The following is an 18,197-nucleotide window of genomic DNA, read 5'->3' on the forward strand; positions in this document are numbered from 1 at the left end:
AAGTTATATCAGCTATTTTTATGATTCCCTTCTCTCCATTATTGTGGGTACTAAATGAAAAAAATAATAGACTTTGTTTGGGTGTAGTACTAAGTGAACAATTTTGAACAGAGTTTGATAAATCTTTTCAGAGCACTTATTTACTTCTAATCTTTGGAGTTCTGTACCCGTTAAGTAGGAATATTCTGATTTATTTATTTTACTTATTGTTAATTCTAGTTGTTCAGTCTTTACACTACTTGGGACTGAACTCAGGGTCCTGTGTATACTAGACAAGCACTTCAACGGTGAGACATACCCTCAGCCCACATTCTATATTAACATTATTTTTAGCATTTATTTATTTGGGGGTGCACATCACAGCGCACATGTGGAGATCAGAGAGAAACTCATGGACCCCAGTTTTCTTATTTCATCATGTGACCCTCTGGGGTGGAACTCAGGTTGTCAGGCTTGATGGCCAGGGAGACGACCAAGCTGTCTTGTCTGCCTCTTTTCCTGTGTTTTGGTACTGACAAAATATTGATAAACATCAGAAATCATCAACCAAACTATGCTAAGATCTCTTCATAATTAATCCAAGTATTGATAAGGACTCCCAATCCCCAAAGTCAAATGCATCCTTGTAAAGAACATTCTTGTTAGTTAACACATGGGTGTTTGCAACTGGGCTTGGTGTGCGTCCCCTTCAGAACCGAAACATCGGTAAATTGATAGCACAACATGACACAGTCCCACATCCCTCACCATGAAGAGCTACCACATGTTGACTTCACGTAGTGGCTTTTTTTTTCCTTAAGTAAAATTAAGGATAATACACAGGTACAGTTTTGAGCTTTTGTTTCTTATCCCTGTTTTGCCCAGCAACTTCAGTGTCAGTGTGAACATAATACATGTGGTGAGAGCTGTGACAGGTGCTGTCCCGGCTTCCATCAGCAGCCCTGGAGGCCCGGAACCATTTCCTCCAGTAACCAGTGTGAAGGTAAGTACGCTTACAACATAGAGAGACTAGGCTCCGGCTTAATGGTGGTTAAACTCACGCTATCTTGATTGCTAGAAGCCTTACATACCTAGTTTTTCCGCATTTCAAACACTGCACAAAGCCTCTGCGATGTTTGGATTCACGGTTTTACCTCAGTTTCTTAGCCCGTGTGCTTGTTTATTAGCTACAAATCTGAAGTTGAGGTGAATGAGTGACTCGATTATGGTACTGGCTATTGGGCCTATAGGAGTCCGCCATGTTGAGATGCTTTACCACTGAGTACATCTTGAGCCAAGGCTACTTTGGCTGGTGACATGACTCAGCAGGTAAAGGTACTTGTCCCGAAACCCAGTGACCTGAGCTTGAGTTCTAGAATCCACGTGGTAGGAGGAAAGAAGCAACTCCATAAGCTGCCCTTTGATTTCCACATGTAGCTCTGGACTGCACATACCACAACACACACACACACACACACACACACACACACACACACACACACACAAACACACACATACACAAACACACACACACATATATACACACATATACACACACACACACACTCACATACACACACATACACACACACACTCACACACACACTCACATACACACACATACACACACACAAACACACACACAAACACACACATACACAAACACACATACACACATATATACACACATATACACACACATACACACACATATATACACACATATACACACATACACACACATACACACACATATATACACACATACACATACACACACATACACACATACACACACAAACACACACACATACACACACATACACACACACATATACACACATACACACACATATACACACACACTCACACACACACTTACACACACATACACACACACATACACACACATGAGTTCGCACATTTATACAAATATGTTTAAATTAAATTTTTTTACTTTATCTCCCTCCCTTCTTTCTACATTGTTTTTAGTATTTTTTCTGAGCACTTATGTTATATGTTAATATAAGATATATTATTCAAATAATTTCATATATTTATTTAAATATTCAAATAAAATAAATATGTACTTGAAATATATTATTTGAATAAATATTTCAAATAAAATCGAATGGGTTTTCAATGTTTCTTATGTAAGAAATGACCTAATAATGTATGCCACTCTACAGAATTGCTTTTTAAAAGCCATTAATTTTTTTTTAAGTTCAGCTTTTCCATGTGTCTCTGCACCTTTTGCCTGCTTATATGTCTGTACGTTACTTCAAACCTAGTACACAGAAAAGGGCATCAGATCTCCAAAAATGGAGTTACAAAATGGTTGTGAGCCGCCCTGCAGTTGCTGGGAGTTGAACCTGGGTCCTCTAGAAGAGCAGCCAGTGCTCTTACCTTCTGAGCCATCTCTCCAGTTCCCAGAATTGCTTTTAATTTTAGACCTGGCACTCGAACTTACTCAACAAGCACTCAACCCCAGATGCACTCTCCGAGCCTACCATATCATTTTTTGAGGGGGAAGCAGAGTCTCCTTGTATGGTACAAGCAGGGGTCAGATTATCATGCTTCAGCCTATAACTCTGAGATGATATGTGTACACTACCACACCTATGCAGTACCTTTAATTACCTTGATAGCAATTCCCATTCCCCCCCTAGACTATCTTTTTAGAAAGTATCTATTTATTTAATGTGGATGCGGGTTTTACTTGCATGTAGCCTTGTGCCTGGTGTGTAAGGAGGTCTGAAGAGGGAATCAGAGCCCTGGGCCTGGTGTTAGGGATGGTTGTGAGCACCCATTGTGGGTGCTGGGAACCGAACCCTGGACCTATGAAGAACAGTCAATGTTCTTAACCACTGAGCATCTCTCTAGCCCTTGCCTACATCTTAAGGAATTATTTATGTTAGAATGTTAAAACACAGAGGCTTCATGAAATAAAGGTTTTCTTTAACTGGGTCACATCACCGGTGTTCATTGAGATATTCAAATACTTCCTAGAATGTAACTGTCACAACAAAGCCAAAGATTGTTACTATGACAACAATGTTGCAAAGGAGAGGAAAAGCCTTAACACTGCCGGGCAGTACAGCGGAGGAGGAGTTTGTATCAACTGCTTGCAGAACACCACAGGGATCAACTGTGAAACCTGCATTGACCAGTACTACAGACCTCACAAAGTAAGTGCTCCCTGACACAGCCTTCTAGGTGAAGACATGCCTCACTAACTCTCAGCCTCTTTCTGAAGGACAGTGTACTTTCTTTATACTCCATCGGACCAGTGTTCTGCATGGTTTTATCTCCTACAGAGGCTTGCTTTCTTGCTTAAAGTGGATACATGGGTCTATTGTTATTCAATTTGAATTGGGGTCCGGTGAGGTATGATGATTCTAACTATAAATATGCAGATTCAACTAATAACTAAAGGGGCCATACGTTAGCTACAGGATGCATTCACTCAGCCCCCAATTGACCTGATTTGCAGCTGAACCCCGGGAGTGGGTGTGCTCATTGGTAATGCTCAACTGTGGCAGTAATAGGTGACCTCACTGGAGAGAAGAAAGGATGGCATGTTGTTATCACCAGCAAAAAGATGTCTAGAGCCTCTTGCCTGGGGCCATTTTATCTTCCTGACACCTAACCTCCCATTACACAAAATCACTGCGATAGTCTCACCCTGAATAGGATGCTGATACCTCGTGGGTGACATTTTGGTTATTATTTCAAGCCACGCTTGAAATAATTTTATTGTTTAATAAAATGTTATTCTGGTGAGGTCATCCAGGACAACTTCTGCCTTGCAGGTATCTCCGTATGAGGACCAGCCTTGCCGTCCCTGTGACTGTGACCCGGTGGGGTCTCTGAGTTCTGTCTGTATCAAGGATGACCTCCACGCCGACTTAGCCAACGGTAAGGACTTGGTCTGTTGTGTGTGCAGTTGATCCAGGGTGTACCATTTGTGCTGGGTAGAGTTATTACCAGGATGGAGAAATGTGAGGATTTGATCCTGTGTTGAGTATTTTAGTCCGCCAGGTATTTATTATCTCTTACATAAAATTGACCCTCTAGTGTGTGGGGCTTCTGTGAGTCACTCCATCCTCTTACTCAGGCTCTAGGAGGATCCTGTTGTTGTGCGGGTATCGTAGTTAGCTCTGTTGCTCCTTTAGCTTATTGCATTTTACGTATGCAAGTGTGTATCAACCGATGAGTGGACCTATAAAACCTGATATTTCTAGTCACCAAAGGAATCTAAAACATCGCCTGCAGCTGGGGGATGCCGTTCACAAGTCCTTCGTGGATAAGCCTTGGGTTATTCATACCTTCCAGCTGTTACGACTAACGCTGCCGTGAATGTTCACATACAGCTAATTTTGTGAGTGTGTGTTGTATGTTACTCCGGGACCAGGAGTGCAGTTGCAGCAACACTTGTTGGCTCTGCCTGTGGGTCTTAATCTCAGTGTCCCCCTTCACACCGGCACTACAGCAGACTGTGGTCCACGGGCAGTAATCTCGCCCTGTTTTTAAACAGAGCCACGGACATTTGGGTATGCACACCCCGAGACTGTGTGAGAGCAGTGAGAGTGACTGTCCACTTAGCTTTACCTGAAATCCTGCTCAGAGAGGTTGCAGTTGGCACGTGTTGGCCCCCTACAGAGAGTTTGCAGGCCCCCACTTTCAACCCCAGAACTTCTTGTGTTAATCAGTACTGCTGTTTTCTCTGCCCCCCAGGGAAGTGGCCGGGTCAGTGTCCATGTAGGAAAGGTTATGCAGGAGACAAATGTGACCGCTGCCAGTTTGGCTACCGGGGTTTCCCGAATTGCGTCCCCTGTGACTGCAGCACCGTTGGCAGCGTGAACGAGGACCCATGCACAGAGCCATGTCTTTGTAAGGTAAGCGTGGAAATCAAGGGAGTTTTGAGTCTCTTCTGGGTCTCTCTGTTCCCCTGGATCAGACGATCGTGTATTCTGCAGAGCAGGGAGGCTTAGGTAGAAGTAGCATGTCATGGCAAGATGGCCCTGTTCTGTACCTTGGATTGAGATAGGCACCTGGCTTACTCTTCTGTGACACCTCTGGGTGATGGCCGAGTATTCCCAAGGCGTCTCTGTGACTTCCTAGATGAAACCCAACACTGCATGCCATTTTCTGTGGCACTGGCTTCATCCCATTGCTTGGAGAAGAACCAGGTACAAACCGAATTTCCCAGAACTCTAATGAAATGCAGATCTGTTATCTTGAGTTTCTCTTGAAAGAGGGTTGTATAATCGTAGGAATGCACACACACAGTGCCCGAGAGGGGTCTTATTTGGCTATATGATATTAATAACCATTTCCCCGGAATTCTTGAGATTTCCTGTTTGTACCTTCTGTCCTATTCCCATAAAAGCAGAGTCCTCTGTCTGCGTTGCATGGGACCCAGGATAAGCTTGAGAATTTATAAGCAAAACAAATAGTTCTATAGCCCTCTTTAAATATGAGAGTGTTAGCACAAGCAAGGCATGTTGTATATGCTTGTAATCCCAGTGCTGAGTGTGGTGCCTGGAGGGGTTTGAGAAGTGGAAGCGAGCCAGCTAGTCTGGCTGCACAGTAAGACCCTGTCTCAAAAGGAAAAACCAAAACAAAACAAGTTTATTTCAATGTACTGACCAAGCTCTAACATCTTCGACTTGTTCTCGGTGACAGAATCAGGCAAGTTGTCGCAGGCTCACACTCATAAAACCTCAAGGCCTGAGGTTTCCCACGTTCTTTGAATATTTATTTAACTGAGTATGTATTGCCTGTTTTGGTGCACTCTCCTTGCCAACACCACGTGCATATCCTATCCATGTCTGTCTGGATACACCGGCCTCAGCAGCTAAGAAGCTAATCTTTTTTTTTTTTAACAGAAAAATGTTGAGGGAGAGAATTGTGATCGCTGCAAACCAGGATTCTATAACTTGAAGGAAAGAAACCCCGAGGGCTGCTCGGAGTGCTTCTGCTTTGGTGTCTCCGATGTCTGTGACAGCCTCACATGGTCTGTCAGTCAGGTGGGAGACACTGCAATTTCCTTAACCAGCAGGTCATGGGCCATCTATGGCCACACTAGGAAGCCAGGAGGCCAGAGTCTTCCATTGGAGAGATCAAGGCATCCATGCAAGGCAGCCCACTCCTTAAAGCATTGCTACATTTTTGTACCAATTCACACATTTATTGCCATGTATATTTTCCAGTTGAGATGATTGGCTGGAATGGTGCTGCAGGATACAGCCTGTTTCCCTTTCTTCTGTAGAACACATGTGGGAGTGTGGGCATCCCAGGGGTAGAAGAAAAAGAGCAGAGGGCATGGAACTGTAGAACAGGCAGACTCTGGGGTATGGGGAAGCTGGGGCTGTGAGTTTGAAGGGTTCACAGGGTGATGGCTGGAAGTTAGGGAGGGGCTGCTGGGCTCCAAGTTTATCCACTACTGACCATTGTAGTCACCACCCCTGGACAAGTGAGACACTGGCAGTATAAAGTCCGAAGTTTTAAAATATTTTTCATTATTGGTCTATAAAGCTGAGTGAAGAAAGTAAAGATAGTCAGAAACAGGAAGATACTTTAATCATGGCATTTATAGTCTGAGTACCCTGTAGCTAAGACGCTGGGAGCAGATGCATTTTGGATTTTTAAAATGTATAATATATATATAATTATAGTTTATAATATATAACTATGCTATATATTATACATATCATAATATATATTACTTCCAGCACTTGGAAGTAGAGGCAGGCAGACCTCTGCAAGTTGGAGGCCAGCCTGATCTACGTAGTGAGTTCCAGGCTAGACAGAGCTACATAGTGAGACCCTGTCTCAGAAAGACAAAATCTAAACTACATAACCCTGATCTGCATGGTTGTGCTCCTTCCGTTGTGTGTAACTGTGGGTTGGAGGTGTGTGACGTGTTTACTTTTCCTTGATCCTAGCCCAAAGTCCTTCGCTGTGCTTTGGTAGCCTGAGCCCCACTTGCTCTGTCTGTCTCCTTGAGCAAAGACTTTTACCCAGGACTCGGTGCACTCTAAGGTGACCCTGATGTCATATTCTAAACTTCTTTTTTTTTTTTTTAAGGTGACCAATATGTCAGGGTGGTTGGTCACCGACTTGATCAGCCCAAATAAGATCCGGTCTCAGCAGGATGCCCTGGGCAGGCACCGTCAGATCAGCATCAACAACACGGCGGTCATGCACAGATTTACTTCCCCTTATTACTGGGCAGCTCCTGAGGCCTACCTTGGAAACAAGGTGTGTGTGCGCGTGTGTGTGTGTGTGTGTGTGTGTGTGTGTGTGTGTGTGTGTGTGTGTGTGTTGGGGTTGGGGAGGATGCCCAGAGTACCAGAAGTATAAATGTATGTTTCCACATATGGCCTACCTTGTGTATCATGATATTCTCTGTTTATGATGGTAACCAGAGAGCTTTAGAAGACATTTGTGAGATTTCATGATGGTACCATCGCTGTCTGAAGACTCACCAATATGCATTAATGACCCCACAGTATATATTAGTGGGCAGCCCTAACATATATTAGTTACCCCAGTAACTAATCCCATGTATATGTTAACAGGCATCCCTTGAATACATTTAAAGGAAAACATACCTTGAGAGCTTTCTTTAAATGACATGTCTAATACGCTTGGCAAAAGTGAAACGATCCATTTAAGTAAAATAAAAATGGTTGCCAAGATGGGTCAGCAGGAAAGGGGGCTTTCTGCCGAGTACGACCTGGTTCACTGCCTAGGGTCCACATGGTAGGAGGGAACCATCGTCCATAAGTTGTCCTCAGACCTCCACCCGTATCCCACGGTGTGCGCAAATAGACACAAATGAATGCAATAGGATTCTTTCCAGTTAATTAATTAATTAACATTTGGAATGTTTACCTTGGGGGATTGTAGAAGGATTACATATCTTTCTTCCAGCAATAAGGATTTCTTTATCATAATCCTATCTATTAAATGGTACCTAATATGCCTTCGAGCATGAACGTCCTCTCTGTGGCCATCAGGAAGGCTTGTGTCTGTACACACCCAGGTGGATCTTAGCGATGGATTCCCCTGACTTAAGGCTACGACTGTTGTCTCCTGCCCCTCACCCTTGCCTTCCTCTTCCAGCTGACAGCATTTGGTGGGTTCCTAAAATACACAGTGTCTTACGACATCCCTGTGGAGACGGTGGACAGTAATCTCATGTCTCATGCTGACGTCATCATCAAGGTGATTGATTTGATTTGCTGTAGATTGGGGTCTGGTGGGGTGGCACACATATGTATGTGTGTATGTGTTGTGTGTGTACATATGTATGTATATGTGTTTGTATGTATGTGTGTATGTGTATTTGTACATATGTATGTATGTGTATATGTGTGTGTGTGTGTGTGCACGCCATATATGCAGAACTGTACATACACATGGGGAAAAATGAGTACAGCCAACTGCCCTCCCCTGGTAACTCTGGATTGGGTCATGTATTCCATCACATGTTTGCTCTAAGGACTTGATTGCTGGACACAGAACTTAATGTTGGGGCATCGAATTGAATTACAAATGTCTTTCCTCTCTGTTTCGAATGCTAGGGAAATGGGCTCACTATAAGCACACGGGCTGAGGGCCTGTCCTTGCAACCCTACGAGGAATACTTCAATGTGGTTAGACTTGTGCCTGAGAACTTCCGGGACTTTAATACCAGAAGGGAGATTGACCGTGACCAGCTGATGACTGTCCTGGCCAATGTGACTCATCTCTTGATTAGAGCCAACTATAATTCTGCTAAAATGGCGCTGTATAGGTAAGTACTGAAAGGAATCTCTGCATAGGTAGTACAATCTTGCCTTTAGTGATATTTCAAGGTTAATGTTAAAATGAAGGACATGGTTAAGAGAGCTGGGTATATTAGAATTGCTCTCATGCATGTCATGTTGTCCAAAACCTGAGGCACAAGGACAAGCGTGTCTTGTTGGAAAGAGATGACTTTAGGTTCAGAAAGCTTCAAGTGCACAATGCTTCAAGCTTCCAAGCAGTGCTCAGTGAGTTAAGAGCGTCTGGATCACACTACCTCCTTGCCCTTCTCTCTCACCCTCTCTCTCCCTTCATTCCTCTGATGCCAGTGGCCTTAGTTTTGTGCAGTTATTTAAGCTACTGAATCCATCCTTGGTCCTTTGATTGCCTTGAGGGAGTTAGTATGTAGAAGCCAAGCTTATAAAAATGAATACTGCTAAAGTCGGCCTGATCCAACCCAGAAGAGAATGGTCTCCGTAGTCACGATGAGGCAAGTGATCATGGTGAAGTGCTTTCATTTCACTCCAAGTAGGCTCTGTCAGAGCTTTCCCTCAGCAGCCTGTGGGTGGAAGCACTCCTTGTCAACAACTGTTGGAATGTCCTCAGAGAATCATGGTGACTGCCAGGGTGCTTGGTGAGGTACACACAGACACCACATGCCCATTTCCTTTATATAAACCGTGTGGGAGCCTACCTTCAGCGAAGCATTAGAAGTCTTTTGCAAGCATGGAAGTTATGTGATGGTGACCCTTGTCTGTTTTCAGATTGGATTCTGTCTCTCTGGACATAGCAAGCCCTAATGCTATAGACCTGGTAGTTGCTGCTGATGTGGAGCACTGCGAATGTCCCCAAGGCTACACAGGGACCTCCTGTGAGGTACTGCTGGCCTCTGCCAGTCTCTCCCTTTCTCTAATTTCCTGGGGGGAAAGGTCTGCTGAAGTTAATGTGATGACCATCTATCTGCACTTAACTTTAGGAAACTCCCACCATGCTTAGACCTGTTGAGTTATGGGCGTGTTGGGCATTATGTCGTTTAAAGGCGTGCACTTTGCTCTTGCAAAGGACCCAAGTTCAGCTCCCAGAATTCTCATCAGGCAGTTTATAACTGCTTGTAACTCCCACTCCAGGGGCACCTGAGACCTCTGACCTCTGCCAGTACCTGCACTCCTGTGCACATACCCACAGACACACCAAACACACATGCACACATATCAAAACATATGCACTGCACACCTCATCACATCCCCACACATTTCATACACACACCACACATACATACTGTATCTACACTGTATACACACACACACACACACACACACACACACACACAACACACACCACACATATCAAAACATCACAAATACCACACCACACACATACCACACACTGCATATACACTGTACACATATACATACACTTATACACACACACTCACTATATAGCATACACCACACATATACCAACACATCACAAATACCATGCCACACACTGCATATACACTGCATACATAAACATACACTTATACATACCCACATATATAGCACATACCACACACATACAAACATATCACAAATACCACAACACACACACACACACACACACACACACACACACACACACACACACTCTTTCCCAAAGATTAGGGAATTTTAAGGCAGTGAGATTCTGTATCCATAATGTAGCCTTATAATGTGAAGCCTAACCTTTACAGCTAGGATGTGGTCACACTGAGGTTTGGGTCTCACTAGCAGAGTTAGCCACTGTGTACATAATCATGGCCCCACATGGTCATGGCTCATAGTCATTATGAGCATTTATTATTGATTACGATTTCCTTCCAATCATTTTATAGGGAGACAATTTTTTATCAGTCTTTAAAATCTTAAATGGTGTAGTTAACAAAGACAGCTTGTGATGTAGACATGTACGTACTCATATTTTTAAATATTTTGGAAGGTTTTTGTTTTGTATTTGGAACCAATGAACATTATTTTTGGGTATGAAGGATGAAATTTTAGGCCTACCTAACATCCTGTGTCTAGGCACTCCATGTTTAATGCTTAGTAGATAAATGGTGGTAGATTATGGAATAAGAGACCATGGATGTGAAGCAGGGAACCCTGCATTGAGAGGTTGAGCCAGCAATGCCAGGAGAGCTGACTGCTCCTAGACTCACTCCAAGTTCACTGGGCTTCGGGAGCTGTCGTGGTAATATGCACATGTTCATGCCAACACAAGAGGCTTAATCCAGCCGTGCCCCAGTAGCCTGAGGAACTGGTCCCAGGATCCATGGAGGATATCCCACCCTGCCAACCGTATGTAAAGGGTTTAAGTGGCAAGACATTTCCACATACCCCAGGCATGTCATGATTGTATACTTTCTCTATCTGGAGGACGCACCAGGTGCTTCTCCACCTGCATGTGCTAGTTACAAAGGAGAGGTGCTGTTCTCAGGGATGCCCTGAGAAGGAAATGCACCACTGTGCAGAAGGGTTCCTTGCCCCTTGTAAGCAGGAGCAGAGAGTGCCGTTGGATGCCCACAGGGCCTCTCTGGCTTCTTCCCACAGAAGGTCCACCTGGACTCTTTGCTCAGTTAAACTGACACACTGACCCAGGCCTGTCCTTGAACACATTCACTGTTTGAAGGCAACAGTGATTTGCATGCCAAGAGGGAAAATGGGGAGAAAGGAAATCTGCTAATGCAAGGTTCTCAACCGGTGAGTCAGGACCCCTTTCAGTGTGAGAACTCTCTCATCCACTGAAAACATCGAACAGATTAGATACTAAAGATATTCAGACTAGATGAGCTTGCTACACGGCAGTAAGTTTACTGTAGAACACTGGATCGCACAGTTAAAGGGGGTGTGTTTCTGAGGCATGGAAATGCTATCTGGATTAAAACGCTTGAAAGTCAGAAAGGAAAAATGGTTTCCTGCTCGTGGAAAACCCAGCAGTTTCCTGGGTCCCATAATACCCAGAGCCACATTTTGCCTGCTGCATTTGCAAGGCCACACATCAAGAGCTCTGACTACACACTGGACCTCTTTTCCTGCAGGCCTGCCTCCCCGGCTATTATCGAGTAGATGGGATACTCTTTGGAGGAATCTGTCAGCCCTGCGAATGCCACGGCCACTCATCTGAGTGTGACATTCATGGAATTTGCTCTGTGAGTTTATTGCTGACCTTGTGTGTCCCCAACCTGCTCATTGCCATGCGTCGTGGGCAGTGGCTCCCTACCTCAGCTCTGCCTCGGTAGATGCCGAATTCTGTGTCTGCATATTACTTGCTTTATGGTGGGAAAAAAAAAAACTGGCTTCACACACTGTTTTGTGGGATGAGTTGAGTATCTTTGGTCTGGAAATTCAAATTCTGGAACTTGTTGACCTGTGAGTTTCCATCACAAAGAAGTCCCACACTCTTTATTTTGTGAGGAATCAGTCAAAAGATTTGCACTTTTAAAGTTACTGTACATCTTCCCTTTCAGGCTGTGCGTGTAAGGCATACCCAAAAGATAAATTAATGTCACTTCTAGAGTCAGGTCTTATCCTTAAGATACCACTAATCTGTATCATATATAAATATATAGATTCAAATTATAATACAGGCAAATGTAAACACATAAATGCAAATAGTAAAACCTTTAAAATTTACAAATCGAAATAGAGTAATAAAACATGATAAAGTCACATGTGTACCACATGTGACATTATAGTTAGTTCAGCTAAACTCTACAAACAAAGGGCCCTTTCACCATCAAGGTTAGTTGGAATGGGCCTTAGCCAAGTACACAGTTAACCTTGGGCATGGACTCAGGTGCAGGGTAACACTTACCTGGGTTCAACCAGGAGTTCTTTCTGCCTTTAAGGGACAGAAAGCCTCTGTGTTCACATGGATCTGCTGCTCAGAAATAGTGTGAATGTGAAACTAATAGCCCAGTTATCTGGGCAAGGAAGCCCCAGCCCCATGCTCTTTAATAATAAAAAGATTGATTGAGTCGCAGAGCTAAGGAGAACTAATCATCGGACCCCAGAGATGCATGAAGTCTGGTTGCACACTTTCTTGTTCTCTGAGGGGACCTTCATTTGTCCTGTGCTCATCTTTGTTCTGGATGCTGAGTGCCCAGAGCAACTGCAGGAAGTGACATCTGCTGGTGACTCAGTCCCTCTGGGATGGCTTCCCTTCAGAGCCTGAGGGGAAGTTGTCCCTCTGTCCTCCCCCATCCTGTCATGTGGTCTGCAAGCCCCCCACCCCACCCCTCCCTACCCTAGGGCTCCTGCTAACATTGGAGGGTGACCAGTGTGTTGTGGATGCACTTCTAGTGGGTAGTAGAGTGGCAGGGAGTCTGTGTTAAATAAAGATTCCTTGGACATCTATAAACATGTAGTTGCAGAAGTATGTATGAAATAAGTTGCATGCGCCTGGACTATGCTCACCTAACAAATACAGTGGAGAGTGAAGGAACAGGTGCTAAGTGAGCTGTACTTGTTTAGTGTGTCTGGTAACCACTCCGTTTATCATATGTAGTATTATACATTGTATATACTTTATATATATATATATATATATATATATATATATATATATATATATATACACATACATACATTGTGGACACTTTTTAGAAACTTTTAGAATGAGAGGGAAGCCAAGGCATACTATAGAGTCCCTTGGAGAACTTGGTCAGCATCTCACAGCCAAGATCTCATGCTGCTACCATGCCATTCACTAAGCCATGTGCTCTCGTCCCATCAGCCCCCACTCCTGTCCACTGTCTTCTTTACTTCTAAAACCACGGGTCCTCTGGCTTAGCAAAGCTTTGTGTCCCTCGCCTCCTCTCCTATGGTAGCTCATGCTTCCTGGTACACTGCCAGAAGGCCAGGCCTCAGCTGAACGATCTCAGCTATACATTGTTCCCACATTTTCACTGGGACCAGGCACTGGGATGTGAGATTGTGGGAAGGATATGCCTTCTCAGAGCCTCCATGGGAACGTGACGTCACTGCCTCTGCTTCTTGGAATGCCACCCTGAGCCACCCAGATAAGATGGTGTCTGCTAGCCTTTCCTGCCAAGCAACCATTTTCTGCCTTTGAACAAATAATGTTTATTTTTTAGGGGTGATGGGTGGAGAGAAAGATAACATAGATGAGAGTTGAAAAAAAAAAAACACAAAATCTTGTTTAAGAGCCGGGTTGTGGCTCTGTTGTTGAGGTTTTTGTCTTGGACCCCAATAAAAAGAAACTCCTCTTTGCAGGAGAGCTGACTGTTTTGGCCCTCTGGCATCCAGACCACCAGCAGCAGCAGCATTTAGAGTGGCCCACTCCAAAGGAAACACCAAGATACATGCTCCTTAGGCTTTCAACAGAATTGCTAAACAGTTTACCCAAATAGAAATTTCAGTACGGCCCTTCGATCAGATTCCACAGATGTGCACCACCATAAAAACACAACTCACACTTCAAAGGAGGCAAGAGAGAGTTTATTCTGGAGCCAAAATACTAGTGAGTGGCAGCCCAGGAATGCAGATTTAGGTTACCCCAAACCCATTCTCCAATGTGGTAAGAGAAGTTTGTATAGTAACAGAAGAAAGACTTATTTTAAGGCCCCCTTCGAATATGCCCGTGGAACCATTAGATGGGTTGCCACAACATGGGGGATTCTCTGCTATGGGTCCCAAATGTTTTCTGCTGGCAATCTTGGACTTTTGGCTGGCAGAAACTAGGGATCTCTTAAACTTAATACATTCCAAGGGGCTTTATCTGCTAGTCACAAGGATGTCAGGTCAGTTGAGAGGATTGAAGGTAGCCCAAGATAAATCGAAGTCAGGCTCCGGATCTGCAACATTCCAACCTTCCCAAGGCCATTGGAGTTCTTATCAGCTACCCAGCCTCGCAGAAGGTTCTTTTTTGTCCATTCATGTTTCGGGCCAGCGTAACACGGTATTTTAAAAATGTACAGCAGGATTAGTTCAGCCATGTGATTTCCTGCCAAGTCTCTTTACATTTTTCAAATGCATCTGGGTTAATGATCAAAGGTCATGGCGGGGATGGAAAGGAAAACCAGACGACGATCGCTTCCTCAAATGCCTGAGAACAACACAGGCTTTGCCTGGAAGCTCCTTAGAAATGCAGGCTCCTGTCTGAAGCCCGAATCCAAATCTACAGCTCACTGTGGTTGGTGGTCAGCATCCACATTTGAATTAAGGCCCTCAGGTCTAGGATAACTCAGTAAGAGAATCTGGTGCAACCCATATGAGTGGGTAGAATACCAGGCGTTTATAGTGCTGACTTTAGGTTCGTATACAGGGATCTGCCAGCCTCAGGAATCGCAGAAGCGCGCATAGTGTGGAAGAGAAAATCCATTCAATTGATGTGTGAAAATGACCAAGTATATAAAAGAAGTGTCTTCAAAGATATTAGGGCACAGTGCAAGTGGGATGAGGGGAGGCTCAGGTACCATAAACTACAGGGTGGATACTTAAGGAAACTAAGTCAGGGGGACAGTGGAGTGTGAGAGAGCTTGTATGGAATAGATCCAGCAACTCCTTGAAGCCTGCCCTACTCATGGTCTCTGCCCGACTCACCTACCCTGCCATGCCCTGGCCAATTAATATTTTCTCCACATCTCCCCTCTGTTTCTCTCTGTTTCTCTTCTGTCTCTCTGTTTCTCTCTCTGTCTGTATCTGTCTCTCTGTCTCTGTCTCTGTCTCTGTCTCTCTGTCTCTGTCTCTCTTTGTCTCTCTCTGTCTCTCTGTCTCTGTCTGTCTGTCTGTCTGTCTGTCTGTCTGTCTGTCTGTCTCTCTCTCTCTCTCTCTCTCTCTGTGGTTTTGCTCTCTTTTAACTGCTTGTCTGGCTTGGGGGTTGCTGACTTAGTGGTTATAACTTGGGATTTACTGAGCTTTTAGACCTGGTAGGTTTATAGTTTTACCACCTGATTTTGAAAATCTTGAACTTGGAAATAATTTTAATTTTTAACCCAGACTTACAGGAGTAAGAACAGAAGTCATGACTCGTGCTGTTTACCCCAGTTCTCGTGTTTCGGGTGGTTCCCACGCTTGCTCTGTTCATGTCACGCCTGTCTACCCAGGCAGACACCGTTTAGCTAATCCTATCTTCCCATTACTAGGAAGTGCATTGAACACACAATGGCTGGTTATCCTTTAATCCTTCAGTGTATATACCCTGACACAGGAACTGTAACCTTAATACATTCAAAACCTAGAATGAGTTGAGACATTGCTCTGCTTCCCGAATCTACCATCCATGTTTTTTTTTTTTTCCTGAGTTTCCACTGAGGTCAGATATTGAATTGTATTGTCATGTCTCTTTGGGATTCTTTAAGCTGAAGTTTTTCCACAATCCTATACAACCCACACTAAAAACAAGCAAACAAAAGCATCAGTCCAGGGCCCCAGAGATGACTCACGGGTTGAGAACATATTCTACTCCTCCAGAGATCCTGAATTCCCAACAGGTGGCTCAGTACCTTATCTGTGAGCTCATCCCCAGGGAATATGGTGTCATGCCCTGCTCTCTGTGGACACCTGTACACACATATCAGTGTGCCCCCCCCCCACGTGCATATCTATGCATAATTAAAGACTTGAAACCTGTCAATCTGAAAGCAAGTGGCTCTTCTTTCTTCCGGGTTTGATGTGAATTTCAGAACTTGGCTTTGCCCATTTTCCGTTCTAATGTGAACGCCAGCTTGTTAGTACCTGACTCTGAAAATCCTGTAAGGAAGCCTGAACTGACGGATCTTTTCATGCCTCTGGCCTAGGGGTGTACACACAACACCACAGGGGATCACTGTGAGCAGTGCCTGCCTGGCTTCTATGGGACACCTTCACGTGGGACCCCAGGGGACTGCCAGCCTTGTGCCTGCCCTCTCTCCATTGACTCCAACAAGTAAGTGTCAGGTCCCAACTGTCTGTGATGTTGCCAAGAAAGTCTGTGTCCTGAGTGTTATTGTCGTGAATGATAATTGGTGAGAGAGGGAAAGAGAGAGTTCTTTTGTTATTAAAAATTTGGTGTATTTAATAACACAAAGATGCACGCGCACTCTTCTCCCCTTGGGTCCATGTCTGCCACGTGTCTTCTCAGGAATACATTTGGCAGTCAGGACAAGGTACTGATGAATAAAACATTATTCTTGTGTTTGATGAGATTTGATCAGATGACCGAATTGTGAAAATATGAAGCTAAATCTGCCCACCAAGTCAGCAGACATGAAATACACGCTCGCTGTAGACTTGGTATCCAAGCAGATGATCTGCACGGCAGGCTCCCACCCATGACTGCTGGCCCCAGGGACTCGGTGTAATCAAGATTGCAGTGGAGGCCATTCCACCAATGGTGGGAGTGGGTGGGCTGGGGGACTTCTGGAGGAGCTCTGGTGTCAGATGTGATGAAAGGGGACTCCGCAGCCAGAGGGAACTGAGTGTGCACACCGGGACACCAACACACATGGTACTTGAGGAATTGCAATTGGTCTTGAAGCAGAAAGCAGGGCATGTGTGGATGGAGATCTTTTCATTAAATCCTTTATTACCTGCCAGGACATGTGAATTCTATAGGCCAGTACTTTGCTATTATATTTTCTCTCCACCTCCTCCTTTTCTGCCTTCCTCTCTTTGTCTCTCTCTCTCCCCTTCCCTCCCCTCCCCCACCCCTCCCCCATCTCATTGGTATTCTTCCTCTACTGTGACCAGTGAATTCCCCTCCACAGGGACTTTCGCTTGAAACTCCTGTATGTAGGACGATGCTGTTTTAGACTCTGCCACTACCACGAAATTCCTGAAGCTGGATACTTAGACAGAAAAGACATGTTAGTTCATTCTGGAGATTTCAGGACCTGGCTGTGTGTGAGAGACAGGTCACATGACACAGATAGAGGTTCAGGATTGGCCTCAGTGTTTCATAACAGCTCACTCTCACAAGAACTAACACAGTCAGTCGCATCCTAGTGACCTTCCTTGTTCCTGAAGGCAATGGCTCAGTGACAAAACCATCCCTTCCTTCTCAGTACTACCACAGCGGGATGCAACCTTTCTGCATAGAAAACTCTGAGGAGCTCCCCCAAGCCATCCCAAAGTGGTAGAAGAGATAGTTGATGGTTGGTTACCTATGAAATGGTGAGGTACTGTCCGTCTTCCTGATTCAGGCCACTCTAGTACCGTGTGTGTGTGTGTGTGTGTGTGTGTGTGTGTGTGTGTGTGTGTGTGTGTGTGTGTCTGTGTGTCTGTATCTGTCTGTGTGGTGTGTATATCTATGTATGTCTGTGTGTAGGTATTTATGTATCTGTATATCTCTCTCTTTCTCTCTCTCTCTCTACTTCTCTCTCTCTCTCTCTCTCTCTGTGTGTGTGTGTGTGTGTGTGTGTGTGTGTGTGTGTGTGTTTGTGTGTGTGACTGGAGGGGCTGTCT

At 44.5% G+C, this 18,197-nt stretch overlaps 1 protein-coding gene across 1 annotated transcript in view; it reads left to right on the top strand.

Annotated features, from left to right (window-relative positions):
* The window catches only part of Lama1 (laminin subunit alpha 1), a 124,069-nt gene that overhangs the window by 46,170 nt on the left and 59,702 nt on the right, over positions 1-18,197 (top strand). Inside the window, exons 7-17 of the mRNA NM_001108237.3 lie at positions 865-982; positions 2,989-3,167; positions 3,792-3,897; positions 4,717-4,877; positions 5,871-6,011; positions 7,072-7,245; positions 8,113-8,214; positions 8,574-8,785; positions 9,540-9,651; positions 11,831-11,941; positions 16,553-16,680. Of these exons, the coding sequence (NP_001101707.2) occupies positions 865-982; positions 2,989-3,167; positions 3,792-3,897; positions 4,717-4,877; positions 5,871-6,011; positions 7,072-7,245; positions 8,113-8,214; positions 8,574-8,785; positions 9,540-9,651; positions 11,831-11,941; positions 16,553-16,680 (1,544 nt within the window). The remainder of the gene's footprint in view (positions 1-864; positions 983-2,988; positions 3,168-3,791; positions 3,898-4,716; positions 4,878-5,870; positions 6,012-7,071; positions 7,246-8,112; positions 8,215-8,573; positions 8,786-9,539; positions 9,652-11,830; positions 11,942-16,552; positions 16,681-18,197) is intronic.

This window comes from Rattus norvegicus, chromosome 9 (assembly GCF_021556685.1).
Source record: "Rattus norvegicus strain SHRSP/BbbUtx chromosome 9, alternate assembly SHRSP_T2T, whole genome shotgun sequence".
Lineage (NCBI taxonomy): Eukaryota > Metazoa > Chordata > Mammalia > Rodentia > Muridae > Rattus > Rattus norvegicus.